Genomic DNA, 22,621 nt, shown 5'->3' with positions numbered 1-22,621 from the left:
GTGGCTTTTTCTTCTCACACTACTGAAACTATTAAAACTGACATCCTGGACCATATTTTATGAAGGTCATATTTATTCAGTGATAGCAAAGAAAGAAAAACTTCTTTCAAATCACTTTTAGAGCCCTAAAAGTAATCTAGTAGCAAAACCTGATCAAGAACATGCTTCAGGGCCTACCAGACAAAACTGCTGATAACTTGTCTGTTTTAAGCATAAACTATACAGACAGTTACAAAGCAGGATAATATAGACATTGCAGTACCCTTCATTAGTGCAGTAATGCTACTGATTGCTCTTTGTTGCATTCCTCTTACCTGATTTTAAGAATATAAACTACAAAAGAACAATTTTTTCAATCATAACAACTATCTTTCATTCAGGCATTAATTAAATCACCCTAATCCTTCTCCTCAAATAAACCATTTCAATTACGTTGCACCTTAGTATTTTAAAGCATTGATTTTGTGATTCATACTTAGCTGTGAACTAAACTTACAATTGGTTCAGTTAATCTATAATATACCTTTGTATCTACAGACTACTGCAATAGAGTATAAGGTAAACAGGCACAACGCCCTGTCTAATTCTGAAAGAGTTCAGCAAACTCAGTTATCCTGTAAAAATATTCCAATCTTAGACTCAACATACAGAGAGGAGCACTTTTTGAAAGAAGTGGAGATGAAAGAATTTCTGAAACTATTACTATTGAATACTTAGATGGCTTAAAGCTAGACAACTTTACAGGTAAGTACAGCATGCAAATCAACTCTTTTTCAGTAAATTAAAACATTTACAGTACTTAAGAAACTGCAGAAATATGAACACAGTTAGAATTATAATATTAAAAAATAACTGTAATTCACAGAGAACTGTGATAAATATTTCATAATTACATTGGAATTTTTACCAGAAACATTTTGTAGGATATTTTGAGTATGTGTTTTGGCCATCATTTCTGGATTACTATCCAGCATTATTAGGCTTTCCTTAAAAATTTACCTATACTGAAGCACTGAAAGACATGTGCTTCTGTTACCCACTAGTGAGGTGTGCTTCCTAATGCCAGAAATGTCGAAGGTGGCACTCAAATTAAAAAAAATTAACATGAATTTCTAAAATAAAATACACTTCATGAACTTGCTTCTATATATGCAGAGGACTGCTTTTCACGTGATTACTGTGATTTTAACTTTAAGGCATATTTGCCTGACTAGAATTAAACAATGAAATCAACCCTCACAGCAGGTTAATGAATCACTTTGAATTAATTCTGAGCCAGCACAGTTTAGTTCAGAAAACAAAGAGGCCTTGAAAAGTATGCCAATAATTAAGTCTGAAATACCTCGACAGTTTACAAGAATTTATGAGAGAAAAGACACCAGCAAAGTCTTTTGTGTATACCACTGCTAATCACAAAACTAACGGTATGGCTTCTGACCATGCAAATCAGCTTGTTTTCCATCTCACAGCCGAGCCACAAACACAGCCTACTGAAGCTTTCACATACTTTGAAGTTACTTTTATGAGAACATGTAAAAGACCAGGATTTAGGGCTTGATTCTTTGCTAGTAAACGTACATATCGATGCACACAGATGTAGAGCCCAGATAAAAGAGGAGCTGCCAAACGAAACAGAGGAACAAAGTCCTTATCACCTACTCCACCCATCCTTCTCTACAAACACGCTCAGAACTCAACCCTTCCCAGTGTGTCTAGTCTTGTAAAAATTTGAAACTATTTCCCTAACATGACTTGACCGATTAAGCATTACCAAAACCAGTAAAGTAACTACCCTGATAGTTCCCTAATGCTGAAAATCAACTCGTAACGGGAGCCGCTACAAAGTTCCACGTCCCCCCTACACACACACACGCACTTCTGGCCTAGGAGGGAGCAAGACCCTGCTGGAAGCTGCAGTCTCAGTGCAGGAAAAACCCGGGCTCGTCTTTTATTTCCTTAAGCTGAACTTTCCGTGCCCCCGCGCTTCCTGGTTTCGGGGAGCAGGGAGCGGCCGCGGGAAAGGCGAGGCCCGGGACCGCAGCGGGACACCTGGGGCCGCCCCCGCCCCCGCAGCCCCGCACCCGCACCCCCGCAGCGCCCGGCCCGGCGGGAGCGCCTCTCCCCCCCCCCCCACCAGCTGCCCGAGGCCGCCGGCTGGCGCGGGCAAGGGACGGGGCGGAGGGAGGTAACCGGGAAGCCGCTCCTTGGGACCGTGAGGAAAGCCCCGAGGGGTTGACGCGGAGCCGGGAAGAAGGCACGGCCGGGCGGGTGGGCGCCAGGACCGAAGGAGAACAGCTGACTCGGTCCTCAGCGACGGGAAGTCCTGGGAAAGGGGCAGGGACGCGGCACCGGCGCCAGGCGCCGGGGGGAGACAGCCGGGCAGGACGGCGCGGACCGTGCCCGGGAGCGGGGGGCAGCAAGGTGAGTCCCGTCCGGCGGCCCAGCCGCGGCCTGGCGCCGGGGAGCTGAGGGAAGCGGGGCCCGGCGCCCCGGCCCCACAGCGCGGCAGGGAGCGGAGGGGAGGGAGGGAGAGAGGGAGGGAGGGAGGGAGGGAGGGAGGGAGAGAGGGAGGGAGGCTGGCAGCCCCGAGCCAGGGCCGCAGGCCAGGGCCCCGCGGGGCCGGGCGGACGCGGCCGCTCCTCACCTCCGGCGCCCGCCGCACAGGAGCACAGCAGGATTATCGTCCCCGCCAGATCCATCTTCACCGGGCCCAGGCCCCGCCACCGCCTACCCACAGCACATCCACCCCAGCCAGCGCCGGGATGGGGAGGGGCGAGCTCCGCGCCTCCCTCCGCTTTGTCCCCCGCCGCTCTGGAGGAGCGCTCCCCCGCCGATCGGTTACCGCCCGGCAGCGCCGCGCTCCGCTCCCCGCGCGCCGCTTCCTCCGCCCGCCCCCGCTCCCGCGCGCGACGCCACCGGCGGGGCGGGGCCGCGGGGCACGCCCAGAGCACGCGCACCGCGCCGCCCTGCTGGCCTCGCGCAAGGGGCGGGGCGCGGCGGAAGCGCGTTCACCGGGCGCGGCGTCAGGGCGGCCCCGGGGGCGCGCCCAGGGCCCGGCGGGGCGGGGCCTTCCCCGCTGCTTCCGCCGCGCCGCGGGAAGGGGCGTTTCCAGGGCGGCAAATCCGGGCAGGGCCCGGCGGCAGGACCGCCCGGGGCTCCGCGGGCACGGCGGGGCGGGCTGGGGACTGTCGCCACGCGGGGCCTGCCCACGGGGCGCGGAGCGGCTGCAGCCTCCCGGGGCCTCTCAGGACCCGAGGCTGCCGGTATCTACGTCCTCGGAGGGAAGGAATGAGCAGGTGCATGAGCTGTACTTGTCAGTCTGGCTGTACCCTGGGTGTAACAGCCGTGGGGCCGTGCACCCTGCACCGCACCGGCTGCTTTCCTGCATCTCTCCTTGCAGAAACTTCTTTTTCGCCTCGTGCTTCAGGACAAGTTTCCCTTGGCGCCCTACGCGTTGTGCAGCAATGCGGTTGTCTCCCCGAACAGGGATTTCCTCATTGTCAGACTGTGTTGAGCAACCTTCACGATTCAAGTGTAATGGAAAATCCTCTGACGAAGATAAAAACGTGAGCTCTTCAGGCAAAACGTTTCATTTCCTCTTTGTCAATCTGCTAATTCATACATTAAAAATGCTGACTCAAAGATTTATTTTTTGTATGAAGGTTTGTGACAAGCCTCTCAGTTTGCTTTCATGCCCCTTCTATTTGTCTTTTCCATGCCTGTTTCACTTTAGGCATTAAAAATCCCTCGCTAATGCTGTTAGAGCCGGAAAAACTCGCGACACAAACATGTTTAGTAGAAAGTAATTATAATAAATGTACTTCGGATAAGGCTGCTAAAGTTGATGCGACTGTTCAGGAAGAGAAAATAAGAGAAGAATTTATCTTCCCAAAACTGTATTTAAAAAGAGGTACTAAAAGCTGCAGGTTTCTATAGAGGGAGAAGAAAATTAAGTTCATTAGAGTGAAGTCCGAGTAATACAGCTGCGTTAGTTCTTACATTATCTCGCTACGATCCTATTGTTAGGATGCAGATACCCAACAAACCCCAACGAAAACTTGGGGAAAGGGGAATTCCCGTGATCAGAGCTCCCTGTGAGCTCGGCGGCCGCTGGTCCCGCCGCGGTTCCTCCCGGGCGCGGCCCCAGCAGCTCCCGCACGCCGGGCCGGGAGGCGCTGGGCGCGGCGGGGCCGGGCCTGCCCTGCCGGGCATGGGGGGCCGGCACCTCCCGCTCCCTGCCCCGCGGCGGGTCCCGCGTCCCTGCCCCGCACCTCGTGCCGCCCCTTCCGGCCCCGCGCGGAGACCCGCGCGCGCACGCCCCTCCTGTTTCCCTCCCCTTCCCCGCAGGCCCGCGGCCCCGCCGCCGCCTCCCGCCCCCACGGCGGATTCCCCCGCCCCGCCGGCCCCGCCCCCGGGGCGCCCTTCCCCGCCCCGGGCCCCCTGTGACCCGCGGCTGCTTCCCCCTCCCGCCCACACGTCCCCGGCGGGGCGGAGCTGTCGTTGCTGTTATGGCGTCTTGGGCGCTGTTGGCGAAGGCTCAGCCGCTGCGGTGCCAATAGAGAAGGAAGGAGCCGGGCGGCCGGCGGGCCGGGCATGGAGAGCCTGGCGCAGCCCCCGCCGCCTCAGGGCTCGCTGAAGAGGGGCGGCGGGGGCGCTGCCAGCCAGCTCCTCCTGGAAGAGGCGGTGGCAGGCGAGGGCGACTGCAGGGACGGGCCCGCGGCGGCGGAGGAGGGCGGCGGGCGGCGCAGCCCTTCCCCTCCGAGGGCTCCCGCTCCCGCCACAGCCCCTCAGACGGCGTCTCCCGCACGGGCCGCGGAGGACAGCCCGCCGGCAGCGGACGGCACGGGTCTGGCGGAACCGGAGAGCCCTGACGCGGCGCCTACCTCGGAGAGCGGTGCCGCGGGGGCCGGCTCCGGGAGCAGCGGGGCTCCCAGCCCGCCGGGGGAGGAGTCCCGGAGCCTGGACTCACTGGAGTCCTTCTCCAACCTGCACTCCTGCTGCCCGAGCAGCTCCGAGCTCAACAGCGACGCCGAGGAGGCGGTGGTGGCGGGGGCCGCCTCGGGGGGTCCGGCCCCGCAGCCTGACGAGGACAGGCCCGCGGCGGGATCCCAGCTCCTCTCCGCCTCCAAGGAGCGCTTCCCGGGCCAGTCCGTCTACCACATCAAGTGGGTCCGCTGGAAGGAGGAGAACACGCCCGTCATCACCCAGAACGAGAACGGCCCCTGCCCGTTGCTGGCCATTATGAACGTGCTGCTGCTGGCCTGGAAGGTACGGGGTGCGCGGCGCGGCCTCTGCCGCCGCCATGGCGGGGGGCGGCGGGGCTCGCGGGGCGGTGCGTGTGGGGAGGCACCTGTGCCAAAGCCACCTTCGTGCATCGCCGGAAGTTTGTGCCGCGGGGGACGCGGGCTTCGCGCTGCTGTTGAGCGCGCATCTCGCGTAGAGAGCCTGGAAAATAAATGAGTTGCAGTGCGCTGCCGAAACACTGCTTAGCTCCCGCGGTCGTGTGTAGACCTGCTTCGTTGTCGCCTTAAAGCAGAAAATCTTGATGATGTTTTACTAAACTGAGCAATATATGGTGTGCAGGTGTGTGCAGATTTCTAGTAAGTGAACGTTACTATGTATAGCACTGAAAACGTAGGCATTATTTTGGGAAAATAGGTTAGTTTTTGTATAATGAAATATATGCAGAATTGTACAAAGTACAGATTTGTACAAGTGTCTGAGGGACAGGGATACAGTCGTGCAGTTATGCAGCATAGATTGTATTTAAATTCACGAGTAAACCAGGTTGTGATCGAGTGCACCTTTGAGACCTGGAATTTCTTGTGATAGCCTTTGTGGATACAGAGTTCCTGTTTTCTAAAAATAATTATTTTTAACTTTTAAGCAACTAAAATATATGGCATAATGTAATTATTAGCATTTATATGCGGAAAGAATACCCGTTGGAGAAGAGCTGTGAGGGTTGTGTGCATTGCAAAGCAAGGGTGAGGGAGTACTTCTCAAGAACTGCCGGCAATTCAGTCCCAAAAGATTGGTGAGCTGGTAAGATGGAGCCAAAGAGAGGGACAACTTTGAGAGTAACTTGTGTGTTGTACTGTCAAGGGAAAGAAAATTGGGTTTGGAGGAGTAGAAGGTTGTTTACAGGTGTGACATAGGAAAAGGTCCACATGGAAATAATAATATAGAAGAAATTTATTTAGAGGAAGGTAACTTTCTAGAAATGTGTTGGTTTTTTTTAACTTGTAGTTTCTGCTCATTTTCCTGAGTAGGATAGCTTGTACATCAGGAGGAAAGCTGTAGGTGCAGCAACGTAGATATTTAGCCATCAATGAAAGCAGCCCAGGGAAGTTGTGTGTAACTTTATAAAGTGTTGCCTTATCCTCAAGAGGGTGTTATGGTTGTCTCTAGACTTAAGTATTTAACACTCACTTTCTGTGCTTCCTCCTTAATGTTGAGGGCTGAGTGGAGGGCCTTGAAGAACTTATGATTCCTTATCATCCTGTGTGATGGTATTTTAAAAGAAACACCTGGCTACAGGATTTGCCTTTTTAACCTTTCATTTACTGAAAGCATATAAATGGGACAGCACTGTTTTTGTTGTTTGCATTCAAGTTTTTTGAGGTTTTGTTCCTTAGCATTTTTCCTTTACCTTCTTTAAGATATGATTGCTTTTTTCTGTCTAGATTTTTAGCTGTTATACTGCCTTGATCAAATATTACATGGTGAGAATTAAGGTGATACTCAGTTCTATAAACAGGTGAAAATCAAAATACCTCTTGGGAGTGCCCTATCCTTTATTATTCCTAGGGTTAGAGGAAGAGTTTTAAATAGCTGTGCCTGCATATATAAAACCTCAGTAGAATTTACATGAGTTGAGACAGAGCTAAATAGGTGAAACTGCCATTATATGGCGGACTGTTTGTATACTTGAGGGTTTACCTGTTGGTTGGTTATATATTGCCCCTGCCTATAATCAGTTTTCTTAGTTAGTGCCTTCCTACAAATTAGCCTTTGTGTTCCCAAGTTTATAGTCAAGAACTGAGCTGGCATTGTTTGGAGTGGAAAGCTTATTGGCAGTGCATCTTTCTTGCTTCTCCTGAACCAAGGTGAACACTAGATTGGGTCAGGTAATTATAATTTGGGAACAAGGAGGCAGATCAAGAGATGAAAACAAGTGAAAGCAGAGTGAGAATACCATAGTATGTTTTAGGTGAAAAGAAACTGTACAGTAGGGAAAAAGAACATGGAATAAGAAGAAGATAGCATGGAGAAATAGAACTACAACAGAGAAAAATAAGGTAAAGAGTTAACCTTTGCGCTCTCTTCTCTGTATCAGCCACTGTCTTCTTTCAGAAGGTCTTGTCCTGACAAGATGGAGAGTTCTGGTTATCCTGTAGGTATATATGGTTTCATGTCACTTCAGCTAACAGAGACAAGTGCTCAAAGTTGAGAAACAATAGTTACAATACTAGTTCTCAAGTTTTCACAGATGCTTCCATTTGCTTGCCCAATTACATGCTTCTGTTATTCCAGAATGGGAGTGATAACCTTGAGATTAGTATGTATCAGCTGTGCATCAATGAAAATTAAATTTCGTTGTTTGTGACAAGTGTGGCACATAATCAATTTGCTTATAACTAAAATCTTTATTTACTAGTGAGTAATAAGTGGGAAGCCTTTAGCTGGTATGTAGTCCCTAATTAGGGAAACATTTATGCCTAAAATCTCAGATGAATGTTTGAATGTAGTAAGGAGAACTCAGCTTTTCAGGTATTTCAGCTCGTCAAAGTGCAAGCTTCTTACCCCCACACTAAGTGTTGTTTTAAATACACTAACAGTTTTATGACCTTCTGTTTGTGTGTCTGAGTTGCCCTCATTTAAAGTTTTTCTGTGATGTCTCTTTACTCAATGAAGGCTATAGGTAGTTTGTTAATTTGCTTAAGATATACCGTAGGTAAGTGTGCTAAATACTCAAAATATTTCTTCTTAGTGGTTATGAAGATATTGTTCCTTAACAGAGCAAAATTCTTCTCTGTTCCTAGTAATTATTCAGTTTTTATTATGCTTTATGGAGGTATTTTTTATTTTAGAGTTTTATTTTAGAGTACAGGTATAAAGACTCCTTTAAAATGATTCTTTTTAAGTTCTGTGTCTGAAATGATGAAATAGGAGAACCTGTAGGGGGTGCTGAAACTTATTTCCACTGATACTAGGTTTTGGAACCAAGCTTGCAGTAAAACTGCTCCCTCTCTCTTATCCGCTGCTTTCAAAGGAGTTTGGATATACAACTTGAAGGTGGCAGATTTTAGGAGCTGTACTTTTAAATGCTGCAGTTATGGAATAGTTGCTGTTCTAGAATGGTGTGTGTTTTGCAGACTGCCTGTATAAGCTTATCTTGCAGTTTAGGCTTTAGGAGATAGAGCTGAGGACTTCTGCTTACAGAAGTGTTACAGCAAAGTTCTTCTAAGTAAAAAGGAAACAAAAGCAGTGTGATACTAACTTGAAAAAGTAACTTGTGCAAAACAGTGCAGTAACTAGGCATCTGTGATGGTAATGGAAACAGAATTAGGCTATTGAAGCAAGTATTTTTGAAATATGTACAAGCATGGGTTGTATCTTGTGATCTAGAGTAGTGTAGGATGCTGTCTCTTGGATTGTTTGTCTGAAGACCGCTTGGTTTTTCCTCAGACTCGTGGCTCACTGTGCAGTTAAGCTTAGCAATGCAAAACTTGCTTTTCTAAGTACTCTGTGATTTCTGTGAGGTGTAGGCCATGCACCACTTTTGGCTAACTTCTGGCATTGCATTAAATGGTAATTTTGCTTAAATGTATCAAAACTGAGGCGCAGAGAAGAGGTACAGCAAAAATGTTGTGAGTTAGAAATTTTTGGCTTTAGGTTCTCAAAAAAAAATGGCCTGTTTTTCAGCGGAACTGAGTACAGTATGGTCCTGCTGATATCCATTTGACTTGTCAGGGGCAGCAGTGACAGTGGTTGGTCTGAGGTCTGGCACTGACTCTTTGCATGTGATCTGCTTTTTCTTGCTACTGAGCTAAGCCTCCTTATGGCCAGAATTTGCACAGATTGTTCAGATGAACTTGCTCAGCCTTTGAAGGTGGGTTGCTGGTGAGCTTCTGAGGAGCGCTCAGCAGAGGTCTTGGCAGCCTTCCTCCCTGCATCCGTGGGATGAGTTGAGCTTACAAATCAGGAGGCCTGTAGCTGTGTATTTTCCAGAGCAGGAAGGCTGCTCTGAGGGACTGAAGGAAACATGGTCGAGGGAGATGATGTTAAGGTTATTGAGCAGCAGCACATACTATCAGGCTATTGCGTGGTACATTTACGAAGCTTATTTGCAGGAAATACTGTTTTTTTTTGTCAAGGCAGGATGAAGCTGCACTTGCTTCTCCTGGAACACCGAGTCCAGGGGAGTTGCATATTTTAGATAGAAATGTTTTGAGACTATAAATAAGCCATTAGAAATTTGCATGGCCTCTTTGCATAGGTATAGTATTTTTGGAAGTGTTAGGTTCTGTGCAGGACCATATCAATTATTTTTTAGGCCTTCTGAAGAATGGGACAATACAGTGGAAAATACTTAAAAATATGTAGTTTTCTAGTTTGCAGTCTAATACATAGAAATGGTATAAGTTGTACTAGACAAACTGCTCAGTTTGAAAATGTGCTTACCAATTTTGTCTTTTATTTACAAAGGTGGCTCAACTGTAACTCACATCGTTGGGCAAGAATTATTTAGTTTCCCATTCCTGAATGCAGGAAATGAAAAGTAACTAGAACTAGGAAGAGAGATTGGGGCAAAAGATCAGGAAACTGCAATAGAGGGGTATGAGAAGTGTGTGAGAGTTGAGGAAACACATTTTTTCCTAAAATATAATGTTAATGTGAAATGTAGCAACTAAGCCTTGAAACCTATAGGGAAAACTTATCCCTCAAAATAATAGATTTCAGTATGATTGCTGGCATTATTTTCTTCTGTTGGTTTATGTGGAAAATGACTGTGGTTCTGTACGATTATTTTTTTCTCTCAATTTTGAAGGTGTTTCTCTTTCACATTTCCTCTTTTTTTGTATGTTTCCTGTGGCATAAGCACTCACAATGAAGCTCTGCAAAATTCAGAAATGTCATGTTCTCTCTATTTCCTCAAGTCAGGTGTGTTCAGAAGTACTTAGGTCTGTGTTGGAACCTAATTAGTCCACTTGAAAGTTGTGATCAAGGTCCCACAAAACAAGCTAGCCCTAAAGCTGTGTTGTCAAGTAATCCATTAACTTGGTTTAGCATTTCATGTAACAGTTAATTTTGAGGTTTAACTTGTTAAAATATCCAACTATGAGAGATTCTGCAGATACGAGAAAGCATGAGTTACTTTGCTTTGGTTCTTCAGAAAAAAAAATCAATAATTGCTTAGTATGACAGTTGTCAGCAAAAATTCAGGTTAAGTAATGATAAAAATAATACCTTCTTCAATCCATAAAGTTGGAAACATACGTTTATGCCAGGAGTTATGTAGAGCTCAAATATAGGTAACCCATGTAAGCACGCTTTACACCTACCGTTTGTAGTGTGGATATACTTAGATTCCCAAACGTGGTGCAGAGCAGAAACTCCCAATGCTGGCTGAGCTGATAGGAAAGTTTTTTTAATAATAAAAAGAGCTCACTTCAATCTTGAAAGAACTACCATGGTAGTCTTGCTAGTAGTTGAGGGAGCAATGCTGATTTTCCTTCATATTATACTGATGCATCAGTACTGTTTGTAGTTCCAGAACCACTTCAGACGTAGCTAGAGTAAGTATTCTTACTTGTAAACATCTTGTAAATCCATATATTTTCAGACATTTCCCTTCTGTCAAGTATGTTTAAAATTGGCAGTGAGATAGATTTAGTTGAATCACACCTCATTTTCTCTGGAAAGTTATTAAAATAGCTTGGTTTTCAGAGTGGGAAGGAAAGCCTCTCCATCACAATATGAACAGTTGCTGTACTGTATTTTTGAGTTTAGGTTGCTGCTTTAAAGGCTTCATATATGTTGTTCTTCCATCTCATGGCTTTCTACTTCCTCCTTCCTCTCCACCACGTTCAATGTAGTTGGAGCCCATGAAATCTTAGGCATGAGCTAACAATCGCACATCACATCTTTCTATCCCTGTCAAGGAGAACAGTGATAAGTGTCGAAGAACCTGGAACAGAAACTCTTAATAAAATAAATACTAGGCTCTCTAGACTTTTGGTTGTAAGATGACAAAGAGAGAGAGGATGTGAAGATTAAAGAATGAAGAGAGAGCTTAAAAACCAACACCCCCTCTTCAAACCCTGGAAAAATAAATTTCATATTTTTGCAGAAAAAAACTGAGCACTTGGTGGTTAAAGACAGTATACTCCTATGGTATTCATTCAGATTGCCAGAGTGTGCCTCTATGTTGTTGTGCCTTGGCTGTTACTGCAGGCAGATGTGTAAATGGAAGCATGCAAGCAAAATGTTCCTCCAGGATGCGGGATGGAGGAAGTGAATATCTGGCTGCTGCTGGAGGGGTTGGTTTTAGCAGGTGATGATGACAGGAAAAGGTCAGGGGAGAGGGGAATGGAAGCTTCACCACTGAGTTCTGTGTTGCCATCTCTGTATGAAGTTAAACCAAACACCAAACCCTTGAAATGTGAGCACGGGATGAGAGGCTGGGAGGTCATTTCCTCCTGTCTACAGGAGTCTTGGCTTCCCTGTCCCAGCAGCTGCTGTCGCCAGATTCTCTACTGCCTCTTGTCTCTCTGCAGGAACTGTCTGAGTTAAGACTTAAAATGAAGGCAGGGGGTCAAAGACTTTTTCTGAGTAAGGTGAAATTTTCCTAGTTGAGTGTGGCTACAGTTCCCGGTCTGTTCGTCCTGGGTGCTTGCAGCTGAGCTAGTGCAGTGAGTGAGCTCCAGTGAAGTCGAGGGAGAATGCTGGTGAAATGTTTTGGTGAGAGTATGGAACACTGTGCAGAGAGCTGCAAGGGAGAGAAAGTGCTGTGTGCATGTGGTTCTCTGAAAACCAAAACGCCTTCTTAAATCTCTGCTCATAGCTGTTATTTAAAAGAGGTCTTGGGAATGTCTTTCAGCCCAGTACGATAATGCTCTTGTAAATTGGTGAGGTAAATGTGATCAGAGGGTCTAGAAATACCTTATTAATACTTTCTAAATTGTATTGTTTCAACATTCTAATATACTTTTACTTTTGCAGATCAAGCTGCCACCAATGATGGAAATAATAACAGCTGAACAGCTGATGGAATACTTGGGTTAGTAATTACAACAAATGGCTTTCAATTATATATTATACTTACTAGTGAGTAGTAGTATAGGAGAACTGTTTTATCTATTTACTATTCAACTTTATTTGAACGCATGCTTCAAGAAAACTTGTAGTATTCAGTTACACATGCTTTTCCTTAACTGCTTTTAGAAATTTTCTGTATTACTTTCCAAAGTGGTGTGTCTACTTCTGGCATACTAAGCTGTACCAACTGCAACAATTGGTAGACTTTAACTAATTCATGTCTCTTAGAATGTTGCCTTCTTATAGATGACAGAATGTAGTAAGTCAGCTGTGCCATGAATTATCTGCAGTAATCCTTGACAATATAACTCAGTTAAAGTAACAGAAAAAATTAATTTGGTCATCACAGTGATTGGGGCCTCATTTGCAGGCACTACTCTGTTACCAGATTCAGTGTTCAGCAAAACTGCAGTTGTTTCCATCTGCCAAGTCTGTAACTTCAACAGTTTGGAATGATCCAGGTGTTAAAAATGCAGTTGCAGTTAAGGTAAATGTAACGTAGTGCTTTCCCTTTGTAGCCCAACAAATATAAGACATGGGAGCTTAATAGACTAGGTTGGATTTTTCTTAAGTAGAATTAAAAAGAGAGCTTACTATATTTTATTTCTTTTTGCTTGTAAAAAAAAATGTATCTTGTTCCTTTTAAACTCATATCCCTGAATCTTTCAGTGGAAGAAAAAAATTAATTACATATTTTCAAAAAAATAAACCTTAAGAAATCTTGTTGCCTGTGTCTAAACGTTTCTTCTAATTCTGTTGATAGATTAATACTATCAGAAGTTGCTGCTAATCATAGCTGGCTAACTGCATGTATTCTTTCCTGAAGGCCTATATTATCTTCTGGAATTATCTTATTAAATTTAATAACAAAATTACCTTCTCAAATTAGTTAGGTTCCTATTCAGTCAACAGGATTAGCTGAGGCAGGTTCTTCTACAGCTTAAAAAAATAATTAAAAAAAAAAAGCCCTTCAACTATTTTGAACAATCTTGTCTTAAAATATTATGAATTAGGAAACCTGTAATTATATTTTTCTTTTAATAGAAACATTTTTTTTTTTAGAAATGGAGTAAGGGAATAAATTCAAAAAGCATTGAAATAAAATCTGAATAATTTTCGTGAGACGGTTTTTGGATACTAAACACTAAAAATGTTTTGTTACATTTGTGTTTTAGACACAGATGGAATACAAGACTTTCAGAATTATTGGTGTATGGAAGCATATGATAAAATTTTCATTGTATCAGTTGGTATAAGCAGTTGCATTTTTACATTATGCATTTACATACCTTATTGTGAGCAGTTTGACTTTTTGTGTTTTTTAAGTTGAGGCAAAGAGGGAGGTGAATTTCTGAATAAAGAGATTGGTAAGATACCCAAAAAGATTCAAATGTTGCTTTAGTAACAACATTGGCCATTTTAATTTTATTTCATAATATGGTATTACTATGCTTTTAATATTCATTCATATTTTACTCCATAATTATACTTCTGGTTATAAAACAATACGCTCTCATGAATTTGATAGAAAACTTTGATGGTATTTATGATCGGTGAGCTTCAGTCAGAAGTATTTGTAGAAGTGTTGAAGCTTTGAGTGTGGAACAACATTTTTTTTTTCTTTTTTTAGGAGACTATATTCTTGATGCAAAACCTAAAGAGATATCTGAAATTCAGCGTCTTAATTATGAGCAGGTAAGAAGCTTCTAAAATACTGTGTCTGAAGGAACTAAAACTTTTTTTCTCACCTAAATACCTCATTAAAAACAAGCACAAAAACCATTGTTTGTAGTTAGGCTTTTGGGTTTGTTTTTTTTCTAGGCTTGATGTAGGGTATTACTTATAAATACTTCCTATTATTGAAGAAAAACTTGGTATCTATTAGCACAATAAATTACTTTTTTTTTTTTTTGCCAGCAATGAGTGTAATGAAACAATTTAGGTTTTACCAAGGAATTATAACATGAAGTGCTGATGGAAATATGCAGCAGGGTGGTTGCCCTTTGAAGCCTTCTACTGTGTGTCCTTCAGTGTGCTGTGTTCTGTGATCCTTGCTAGACTTTCTCTGAGGATGTAAACTGAGCCAGAAAGCGATCTCTGGTCCAAGTCATGACAAAGAGGTTAATTCCATATTATGAAAGGCAGTATTATTTACGCTGACCACTATTTTTGTTACCATAGAAGTCTTTCTATGTTAAAGATAATGCTATCAGTTTTTAAAAAAATATTAGTGTAGTATATATTGGAGGAAATTTTTCAAACTCTGTGCTAATAGCTGTTTTTTGATTACTCACAGAAAAGTGTTTTGAATTTATTATAGGTGTTATGTTTCAAGCTAGTTCTGTTTATTACTAGGGTTTTTTTTCTGGCTCTCGTTCAGTGTTGAAAACCAAATCAAGTATCTTGACATAGTTGAAATGAATATTGAATATGGACTATTTCAATAATTCAAACTCCAAAGTTGTATCAAATTATATCAATTATTTTTGTAACTACAAAATTAGCTACATTTTTTTCCACACAGCTCTATGCTGTAGAAGATTATAGCTATAACCAACTTACAGGAGGATGATCAAAACTGTATACCTGGTTAAAGTACAATTTCTGTGGCTTTCTTGTGCTCAGCTATGTGGGTTTATTATGTAAATATCACAAACCTTTTCCTTAAATATTTACCTGTACAATTTTAAAGAAACTTTCTGTTCTGAATGTACTTGTAAAGAAACTAATTAGGCAACTGAGTGTTGTAAAATTATTACTTATCAGAAGCATTAGAACTAGTTCTTGATGTTAATATCGTGTTCATCTTGTCACACGGTTAATATTATTTGACTAAAATAATGTATTTTCTTATACAAGAAATTCCAGTAATTTTTTCAAACAGCTGGATTTGTAATGCTTGATTTTAGTATAATTACAACATCATGCCAAGATACTAATTTCAGCTGCAACTTTCTTTTGAGGGATTTAATTAAGTATTTGAATGAAAGTTGTTGTTTTTTATTATTTTGTTTTTTTTAAAAGCACAAGTTCTAATACACAAACGTAAGAATAGGTCGTCCAGGGAGATTGTGGAGTCTCCATCCTTGGAGATACTCAAAAGTTGTCTGGACGTAGTCCTGGTCGACTGGCTCTAGGTGGCCCTGCTTAAGTAGTGGTGATGAACCAGATAACTTAGAGAGATCCCTTCTGAGCTCAACTGTTCTGTGTATTTATATTTGTGCTTATTTGCATTCACTTTTTTAGAAGCTTGTTGCTTTGATGGTACGGAAATAGCTAAACAGAAATACTGTTCAAACTGTAGTGAGAAACTTCTGCATTTTTCCAGACAGTTCATGTTCCTGTTTTGTTTACAAAGTAACATTAAAAAAAAGTTTGCTACTACAACTAATGTCTGTAAGATGTATGATCTGAATTTGTGGCTGGCTACTGCTGAATTGCTATAGTCTGTCATACTGTCCATTTAGTAGAGGAAGAATATAGCATTATTTCTTCCAAAACACATCTGATAGGTTTTATACTTTATATCTGCTCCCTACTAACAAGATGCACTTAACTAAGGTGACTTGGTTTGCTATTATAACATTAACTTTCAAAAAATTCAGAATTCTGAGCCAGGTCCTGAGAATTACTTTAAAATCTTGCTAAATTCTAAGTATTGCGATATCGAAAAATTCTCAAAAGGATGAAGCAACACATAATAAAGTAGTGGAAGCTGTTACCTTCTTGGTAATAGAAACTTCATGCAATGCTGCAGTTAAAAGGGCTTCAAGTAGTAAAACTCTATCATTTATAGCAACCACTGTCAAGTGCAGATACTGGATAATGACCATGACACTGTTTTATAGCTATGCTTTATCAAGTAGTTTGTAAGCTTCACCTCTCCTGGGAGTATTCCAGATGTAAATCTGCTTAGGAACAATGAAATATGTCTGTTTATAGACTTACCAAAGGAATTTTTCAGAAGTTGCATCTAAACTGAAATTACTCAAAGTAGAAGCAAGCTTATTGTCCTACTGTCATTTTATTAAGAAAAAAGTACATTTAAACTTGCATACCAGTAAGAGGAGTATCTTAACTCCTTTGGCTAACATGCTGAGATTGGTGAATGTGAAATCTTTGCTGTGTGCCTTAGTGAAGCAACACTGTTGCATGTGTAAAGTGTTGTGCAAAGATTTGTAGGCAAGACTATTTTAAATATTTGTCTGTTTACACAATTTTTACATAGAAGTTTTGATTTAGAATTCTGTTGCATGCTGACAGATGTCTAAAACTTCTTCTGAGATGGAGGTAACATTGGTCTTTCCAGGATATGTAAAACTGATTAGAATTGGATCATTAAGGATTGAATTATGTAGTTACTTCACTTACTGTGTTTACTTAGTGACTCTTGTATGTTTTAATTGGCACATTCTTCACAATACAAGATGCATAGCCTGATTTCTTAAACTGACTTATTAAAAACAGTAAAGTCTGCCTTACATTCTAATATACAGGCTGGTGTTGACATTGTTCTGTTACTACTGTGCTGCAGAAGTGAATGCTCAAGCTAATGTATTGGTTAATGGATCCATTTATTTGTGTTTTTCCTGCATTTCAGCAAGTTGCTTTTAACTTAGTAAGATAACTCATTACTATGTACCCCATATATGCCTGGCTCTGTGTTTTCTCATTTTTTGTACTCTGTAGTCAGTCATCCTTATTCTCTGGTTTTTGTCTTCTCTTATTGTTTCAATTAATTTTAGTTCTTGCCATTAACTGTCTTATCATTCAAAGAGAACAACACGGAGACAACTGTCTCTTAACAGTGGTTTGAGTCTGTTAATCTCTTCTGTCTCCATTGCCAACCTGAACTTTTTTTTGTCTTGCTTTTTTCTCCCCATTGTTGCAATCCTGAGTTCCTCTTAAGCAACAGAATTTTGCAAAACAAAGCAAAAAAAGTAAACAGAACACAAAACAAGAAGAAGAAAGAACAAAGTGCCTCAGTTTCCCTAAATCTTTTGCAAATACTGCATATGCTTACTGCAGCGAGTACAGAGAAGGGCAATGAAGCTGGTGAAGGGTCTGGAGAACAAGTCTTAGGAGAAGTGTCAGAGGGTTGTTGAGTCTGGAGAAGAGGACACTGAGGGGAGATGACCCTACAACTACCTGAAAGGAGGTTGTAGCGAGGTGGCTGTTGGACTCTTCTCCCAAGTAACAAGCGATAGAACAAGAGGAAATGGCCTCAAGTTGTGCTGGGGGAGGTTTAGGAAAAAATACTTCACTGAAAGGGTTGTCAGGCACTGAAACAGGCTGCCCAAGGAAGTGATGGTATCCTCATATTTGAAGGTATTTAAAAGACCTCTAGATATGGTGCTTAGAGACATGGTTTAGTGGTGGACTTGGCAGTGCTGAGTTAATGGTTGGACTTGATGGTCCAACCAAAACAATTCTATGTTTGTATGATTATGTGGTGGCAACTACTTCAGGCTGACTCAGAGACAGGACTTAAAAGTGGAGTAGAAACCTGAAGAGAGCGCTTTGTAATCCAGTTCTTGCAAATATCCATCTTGTGACTATGGGAAATATAGCTGAAAGAAGTAGGAGCTGCCTAAAAGCAGCTTATGAACATAGAAGAAGAAACTATCAGATCCAGCTGATTGGAGGGAGAGTTCTTATTTTGCAAATCTGTTCTGGCACACAGGGAATGAATAATGTGGATATGCATTGAAACAGTTGTGTAGCTAATTTCCCTGTTTGTTGATTTCTAAATGTTAAATTGTTGAGTACTAAATGATGAAGTGTTACAGCCACCAAGTGTGTAAAACTGGTCATCTTTTCTTTTTGCTGTCAGAACATGAGTGATGCCATGGCTATTCTGCATAAGTTGCAAACGGGTCTGGATGTCAATGTGAAGTTTACAGGTGTACGAGTGTTTGAATACACACCTGAATGCATAGTATTTGATCTTCTGGATATCCCCCTGTACCATGGATGGTTAGTGGACCCTCAGGTAATACTTTTTTTTTTCAATAATGCAAGCAAAATATAAGTTAGTATGAATTATGAGATGTTTCAGAATTTTAATTGGAGTCAACGACAATGATGATAATGGTTATTTTTAAAGATCTAATCAGAAAATTTCTTCAGAGAGGAGTGAATACAGACTGTTGTACATATTTTTTTAGTGTGTTAGCTTTGCAGGTCTATAGTCAAAGTAACTTTCAAAACCTACCCTGAATTCATGATCTTGTAAATGAGAATTGTTGTTCTGGGGGAGGCAGGAAGTTGCTAGATAAGGACTCCTAGTCATTGTTTTTGGAAGGTTGTTAGAGAGCACTTGGAAGGAGTGCAAGGGTACTTTCCTCCTTTCTTTAATTTGATTTAGTAGTTGCTGCTTTTGAGGACTAAGGATCTTAGAACCAATTAAAGAACCCTGCATCCTTAATAAACATAGTTGATTTTTAATGCTATTATTTAATGAACAGTAAAACAGTACTGTTTGCTTAAGGAGAAACTGGGTTTGGCTGCAAAAGTCTTCCTCAGATTTATTTATTTTCATGCCTTGTTTATGAAAATTGCTGTTCAGTTATCCCCTTGGGTTTTCCCCCATCCAACTGAGTGAACTGATGCCTCATGCTCTCCTCTAGGTGGTGTTAAGTGTTAGCTTAAGGATCTGAGACAGCAAAATGGTAACAGTCTGGGCAAAAACTTCTTGGCCTTGTGTTTTTAGGGGGATAATATCCTCTTTTTGTTGAAACTGATTTTCTAATGAGTAATTGCCATAAACTTACAGTTGTGTTCTGTTCTTCATGAGGGTAAATTCTCTGTTGTGTATGTTGTTTATTCCTGCTCCAGGTTGCTGACATAGTAAAAGCAGTTGGTAACTGCAGTTACAATCAGCTAGTGGAGAAGATAATTTCTTGTAAACAGTCGGACAACAGTGAACTGGTTAGTGAAGGTGGGTAACTTTTTTCTGTGATTTATCAAAGTTATTTACCCTTTCAAATCTTGGTTACTTATTTTGTGTGTGGGTCTCAGTATGTAAAGATACAAGTATGAAGTCAGGGCAGGCACTGTGCTTGACTTCTAAACTTCTCTGATGCAATTTCCAAGGGGCAGCCTCGTTCTCTTGTTCTATTAAATACACTTTTTTAAAAGCTGGAGGGAACGTCATGTTATGAAAAGGTATCACAGGCAGCATTCAGATTTGAACTTGCCTATGTATTATTTCCTATAATTAGAACATGAATTAAATACTATATGATAGGAAAAAATCAGTAATATTGGAGTGGCTATAGCATTTCTGAATGTGAGGGTTATCTGCAATGCTGAGGTTTTAGAACTTTGAACTACTTTTCTCCTCTCTGGATGTTTTCCCTTACATTTGTGGTACTAAGGGGGCATCTTAGTAGGGAAACTATAGGAAAAATTTTACCATTGTAACCAGGTTTTATATATTAGGAAGTATGTAATAGACACATGTAACAGTATGTATTGCTTTTGTAGGATTTGTAGCTGAGCAATTTCTAAATAACACAGCTACACAGTTGACATACCATGGACTGTGTGAGTTGACTTCAGCTGTCCAGGAGGGAGAGCTTTGTGTGTTCTTCAGGAACAACCATTTTAGCACCATGACCAAATACAAGGTATATTCAACATTTTTGTCTTTACTGTGGTGGTTTGCTTTCTCATTTAAAAGCAAATATTATTTTTCCCCTGTCTTGAAACAGAAATAAATTCCAGTTTGTTGTTATATGTAAGTATGGCTTATGGTGAATGTAAGTTCTGTAGCAAATATTACTTGTGAACTACTGATTAGTGTTTTAGATATTAGAATCCATTTTCACTAAATTTTTTGTAGCTTTTCCCTTTGTGTTCAGTTTGCTTTCTGTGTTAACTGCCTTTGTGGCTATGTATAGTGACATACATTTCTTACATGGCTTAAATTTACTTACAGTTTCTGATTGGCAATGATACAGTGAATGAATTTATTTAATTCATTTTTTCAGATTATATAAAACTTCATTTTACATTTTGGCCAGTAGATGAGTAGCTCCTTCATGGTGTTCAAAACATTTGGAGAAGTTCAGATGAGCTACAATATTGGTTCCCTTTGTTAGGGAAGAGATTACTTCAAATCTGAAACTGGGGAAGGAAAATGATAATTGTGAAAGGGATGTTCCAGCATTCAGAAAGAAAGTGAGAACTTGATTAATGCTTTTGGGACTCCTTCCTCTGTGGAATAAAGAACCTGGCTTGGAAAGTTTACAATCATTTATGGAGCATCTTTGTTCTGATGCAGATTTTCCTTTACTAAGATGATAGTGTGTTTTTATGTACCTGACTTAAAGGGGCACAGTCAAATTGTCTCCAAAGATCTAATAGTTTTCTTCTCTTCAGTGATAAATGTGAATATTTTGAAGTAAACTCTTCGTTGGCTTGCAATGTCAAAACATAATTGGAAATGTCTCTCAAATACACGTGTGACATTTTTGCCTTTGTATGTAACTCTTTAAATTATATTTTGGTTATCTGATACTTAATAAGACTTAAATTTCATGTACACCTGCATTTATGAATAATGTTAATAAATGCAAAAAAAAAGGGGGTGCGTAATATAGAAAAACACTTAAGGAATCACTGATTTTGCCATCTGTTATGTGGCCCTTGTGTCAATGTCACTAAATTTTCCATTTGGCAGTACTAGTCCTTTTGCTCCCTCTATTAATCTTGACTGTTAATGCTTATCTCTTGGCCTTTGGAATAACTACTCATAAGCTGAACTAAAGCTCTGAGCAGTCCTGATAAATAACAATTCACTCTGCAAACAGGTAACACATTTAATTTTCTAATTGCTTCTTAGAGCACATCTAAGGTTTGTTTTAAATCTCTGTAGAATGGGATTGCTAAAAGCAGTAGGACAGGTAAAAGAATCTCCTTCGTTTAAAAAAAAAAAAAAAAAAAAAACAAACACCAAAACTATAGGACGTATCTCTTTATGGCCAAAACTGTAATTGCAATATTTCCTGATTAAGCTTTCTTATGATACTATTTTAACAGATACACTATTGGTTAGCTGCATTTTTCTAAACTGCAATAGATTGTAGTGGTTTGTCAAGTAAGCCTTTACGTTGTTTCATGGTGGCTTTCAGTATGGGGAAGAAAATCCCCAACCTCAAACAAGTTTGATTTTAAAAGGAGAATACTAAATAGAAGAACAGATGTACTTTCTGGGTACAAACAATAACTAGAGGTGCAAGAAACCTTTTTCTTACTTAATTGAAAGGATATTCCAGATAAAATACTTAAATTCTCCTGGAAAATGTTCATTTTTGTGCTATAATTCAAACTTTTGAAATATAAAATATACTTTTTACTAAATACAGTCAATGTCTATCTCTTTGACCTTGTGAATTTTCAATACAGAATTTTGTTTGTAGAACGTAGACTGTAGTCTTCTGCAACCTAGTATTAGATGAAAGACCAAAACCTGGTGTGTTTGTCAGTGCTTTATCAGCTTTGTGCTTGTAAACATACTTCTCAGTTGAGATCCTATTTTCTTAAAGAAACAAAATGCAACACTTTAGTGAGTTCCATATCCTTAACTAGTATTAGTAATAAAGAACAGGTTGATGCAGTGAGTAAAAATCTGTCTGAATTTTAACTGTATGAACTAAAACCAAGTCCTAGGAAATACTGAGTTTAAAATATTAAAGAATAATATTGTTTGTTTGTTGTGTATTCAAGGTTTACTGCTTCTAAGTCACTATGATTTTAATCTTGTCCTTTCTGGGAAGTCTTTAGACTTCTGACATGCTGAGTCTAGGAATATGGCCCATTGTTCTTGTTTTGTAGTTGTTAGGGTGACCTTCACTTGCAGCTGCTCTTCACAGAATCACAGAATTGCTGGAGTTGGAAGGGACCTGTAGTCCAACTGTCCTGCTGAAGTAGGAAAACCTAGAGCACTTTTCTCAGGACTGCATCCAGGCGGGTTTTGAATATCTCCATGCTGTTTAGCATTCCATGCTATCTACAGGCTTTTAGTTCTTGGGGTTGTCACTTCTAAACAGTGTTGTTCATGTTACCTTGGATTTCTGGTGAGTAGTACATTATAGAACTTGACGTATCAAAAAAACTCCTAATAAAACCAATTTTTTTTAGTCAGCAGTAACCTTCCTGTGTGTTTCTAACCTCCTGAGCTGTTTGCAGTAGCTGTATGACTAGGTATTCTTTCATATGAAGGCAGTCAGAAATAGACTTGACTTGGGCTTTTAGCCAAGATTAGCTATCCAAAAGTCTTTGGACCTCCAGG

General features: G+C 41.3%; 2 protein-coding genes and 1 long non-coding RNA gene across 3 annotated transcripts in view; 2 read left to right on the top strand and 1 right to left on the bottom strand.

The window, feature by feature from the left end:
- Positions 1 to 2,917, bottom strand: part of ADAM10 (ADAM metallopeptidase domain 10) — a 45,956-nt gene extending 43,039 nt beyond the window's left edge. Inside the window, 1 exon segment of the mRNA XM_051628996.1 lies at positions 2,645 to 2,917. Coding sequence (XP_051484956.1) covers positions 2,645 to 2,699 — 55 coding nt within the window. The 5' untranslated portion in view covers positions 2,700 to 2,917.
- Positions 2,918 to 3,121: 204 nt separating this feature from the next.
- LOC127388610 (uncharacterized) lies at positions 3,122 to 3,642 on the top strand. The gene is made up of 2 exons (XR_007890412.1): positions 3,122 to 3,296; positions 3,401 to 3,642. It is a non-coding gene; the product is annotated as an uncharacterized LOC127388610 (long non-coding RNA).
- Positions 3,643 to 4,473: 831 nt separating this feature from the next.
- Positions 4,474 to 22,621, top strand: part of MINDY2 (MINDY lysine 48 deubiquitinase 2) — a 36,599-nt gene continuing 18,451 nt past the window's right edge. Inside the window, exons 1-6 of the mRNA XM_051628491.1 lie at positions 4,474 to 5,268; positions 12,229 to 12,286; positions 13,955 to 14,019; positions 18,158 to 18,316; positions 19,162 to 19,264; positions 19,813 to 19,955. Coding sequence (XP_051484451.1) covers positions 4,594 to 5,268; positions 12,229 to 12,286; positions 13,955 to 14,019; positions 18,158 to 18,316; positions 19,162 to 19,264; positions 19,813 to 19,955 — 1,203 coding nt within the window. The 5' untranslated portion in view covers positions 4,474 to 4,593. The remainder of the gene's footprint in view (positions 5,269 to 12,228; positions 12,287 to 13,954; positions 14,020 to 18,157; positions 18,317 to 19,161; positions 19,265 to 19,812; positions 19,956 to 22,621) is intronic.

Source organism: Apus apus, chromosome 10 (assembly GCF_020740795.1).
Source record: "Apus apus isolate bApuApu2 chromosome 10, bApuApu2.pri.cur, whole genome shotgun sequence".
In the NCBI taxonomy this organism is placed as follows: Eukaryota; Metazoa; Chordata; class Aves; order Apodiformes; family Apodidae; genus Apus; species Apus apus.
The sequence above is the reverse complement of the archived record's forward strand: the minus strand, read 5'-3'. Positions and strand labels throughout refer to the sequence as shown.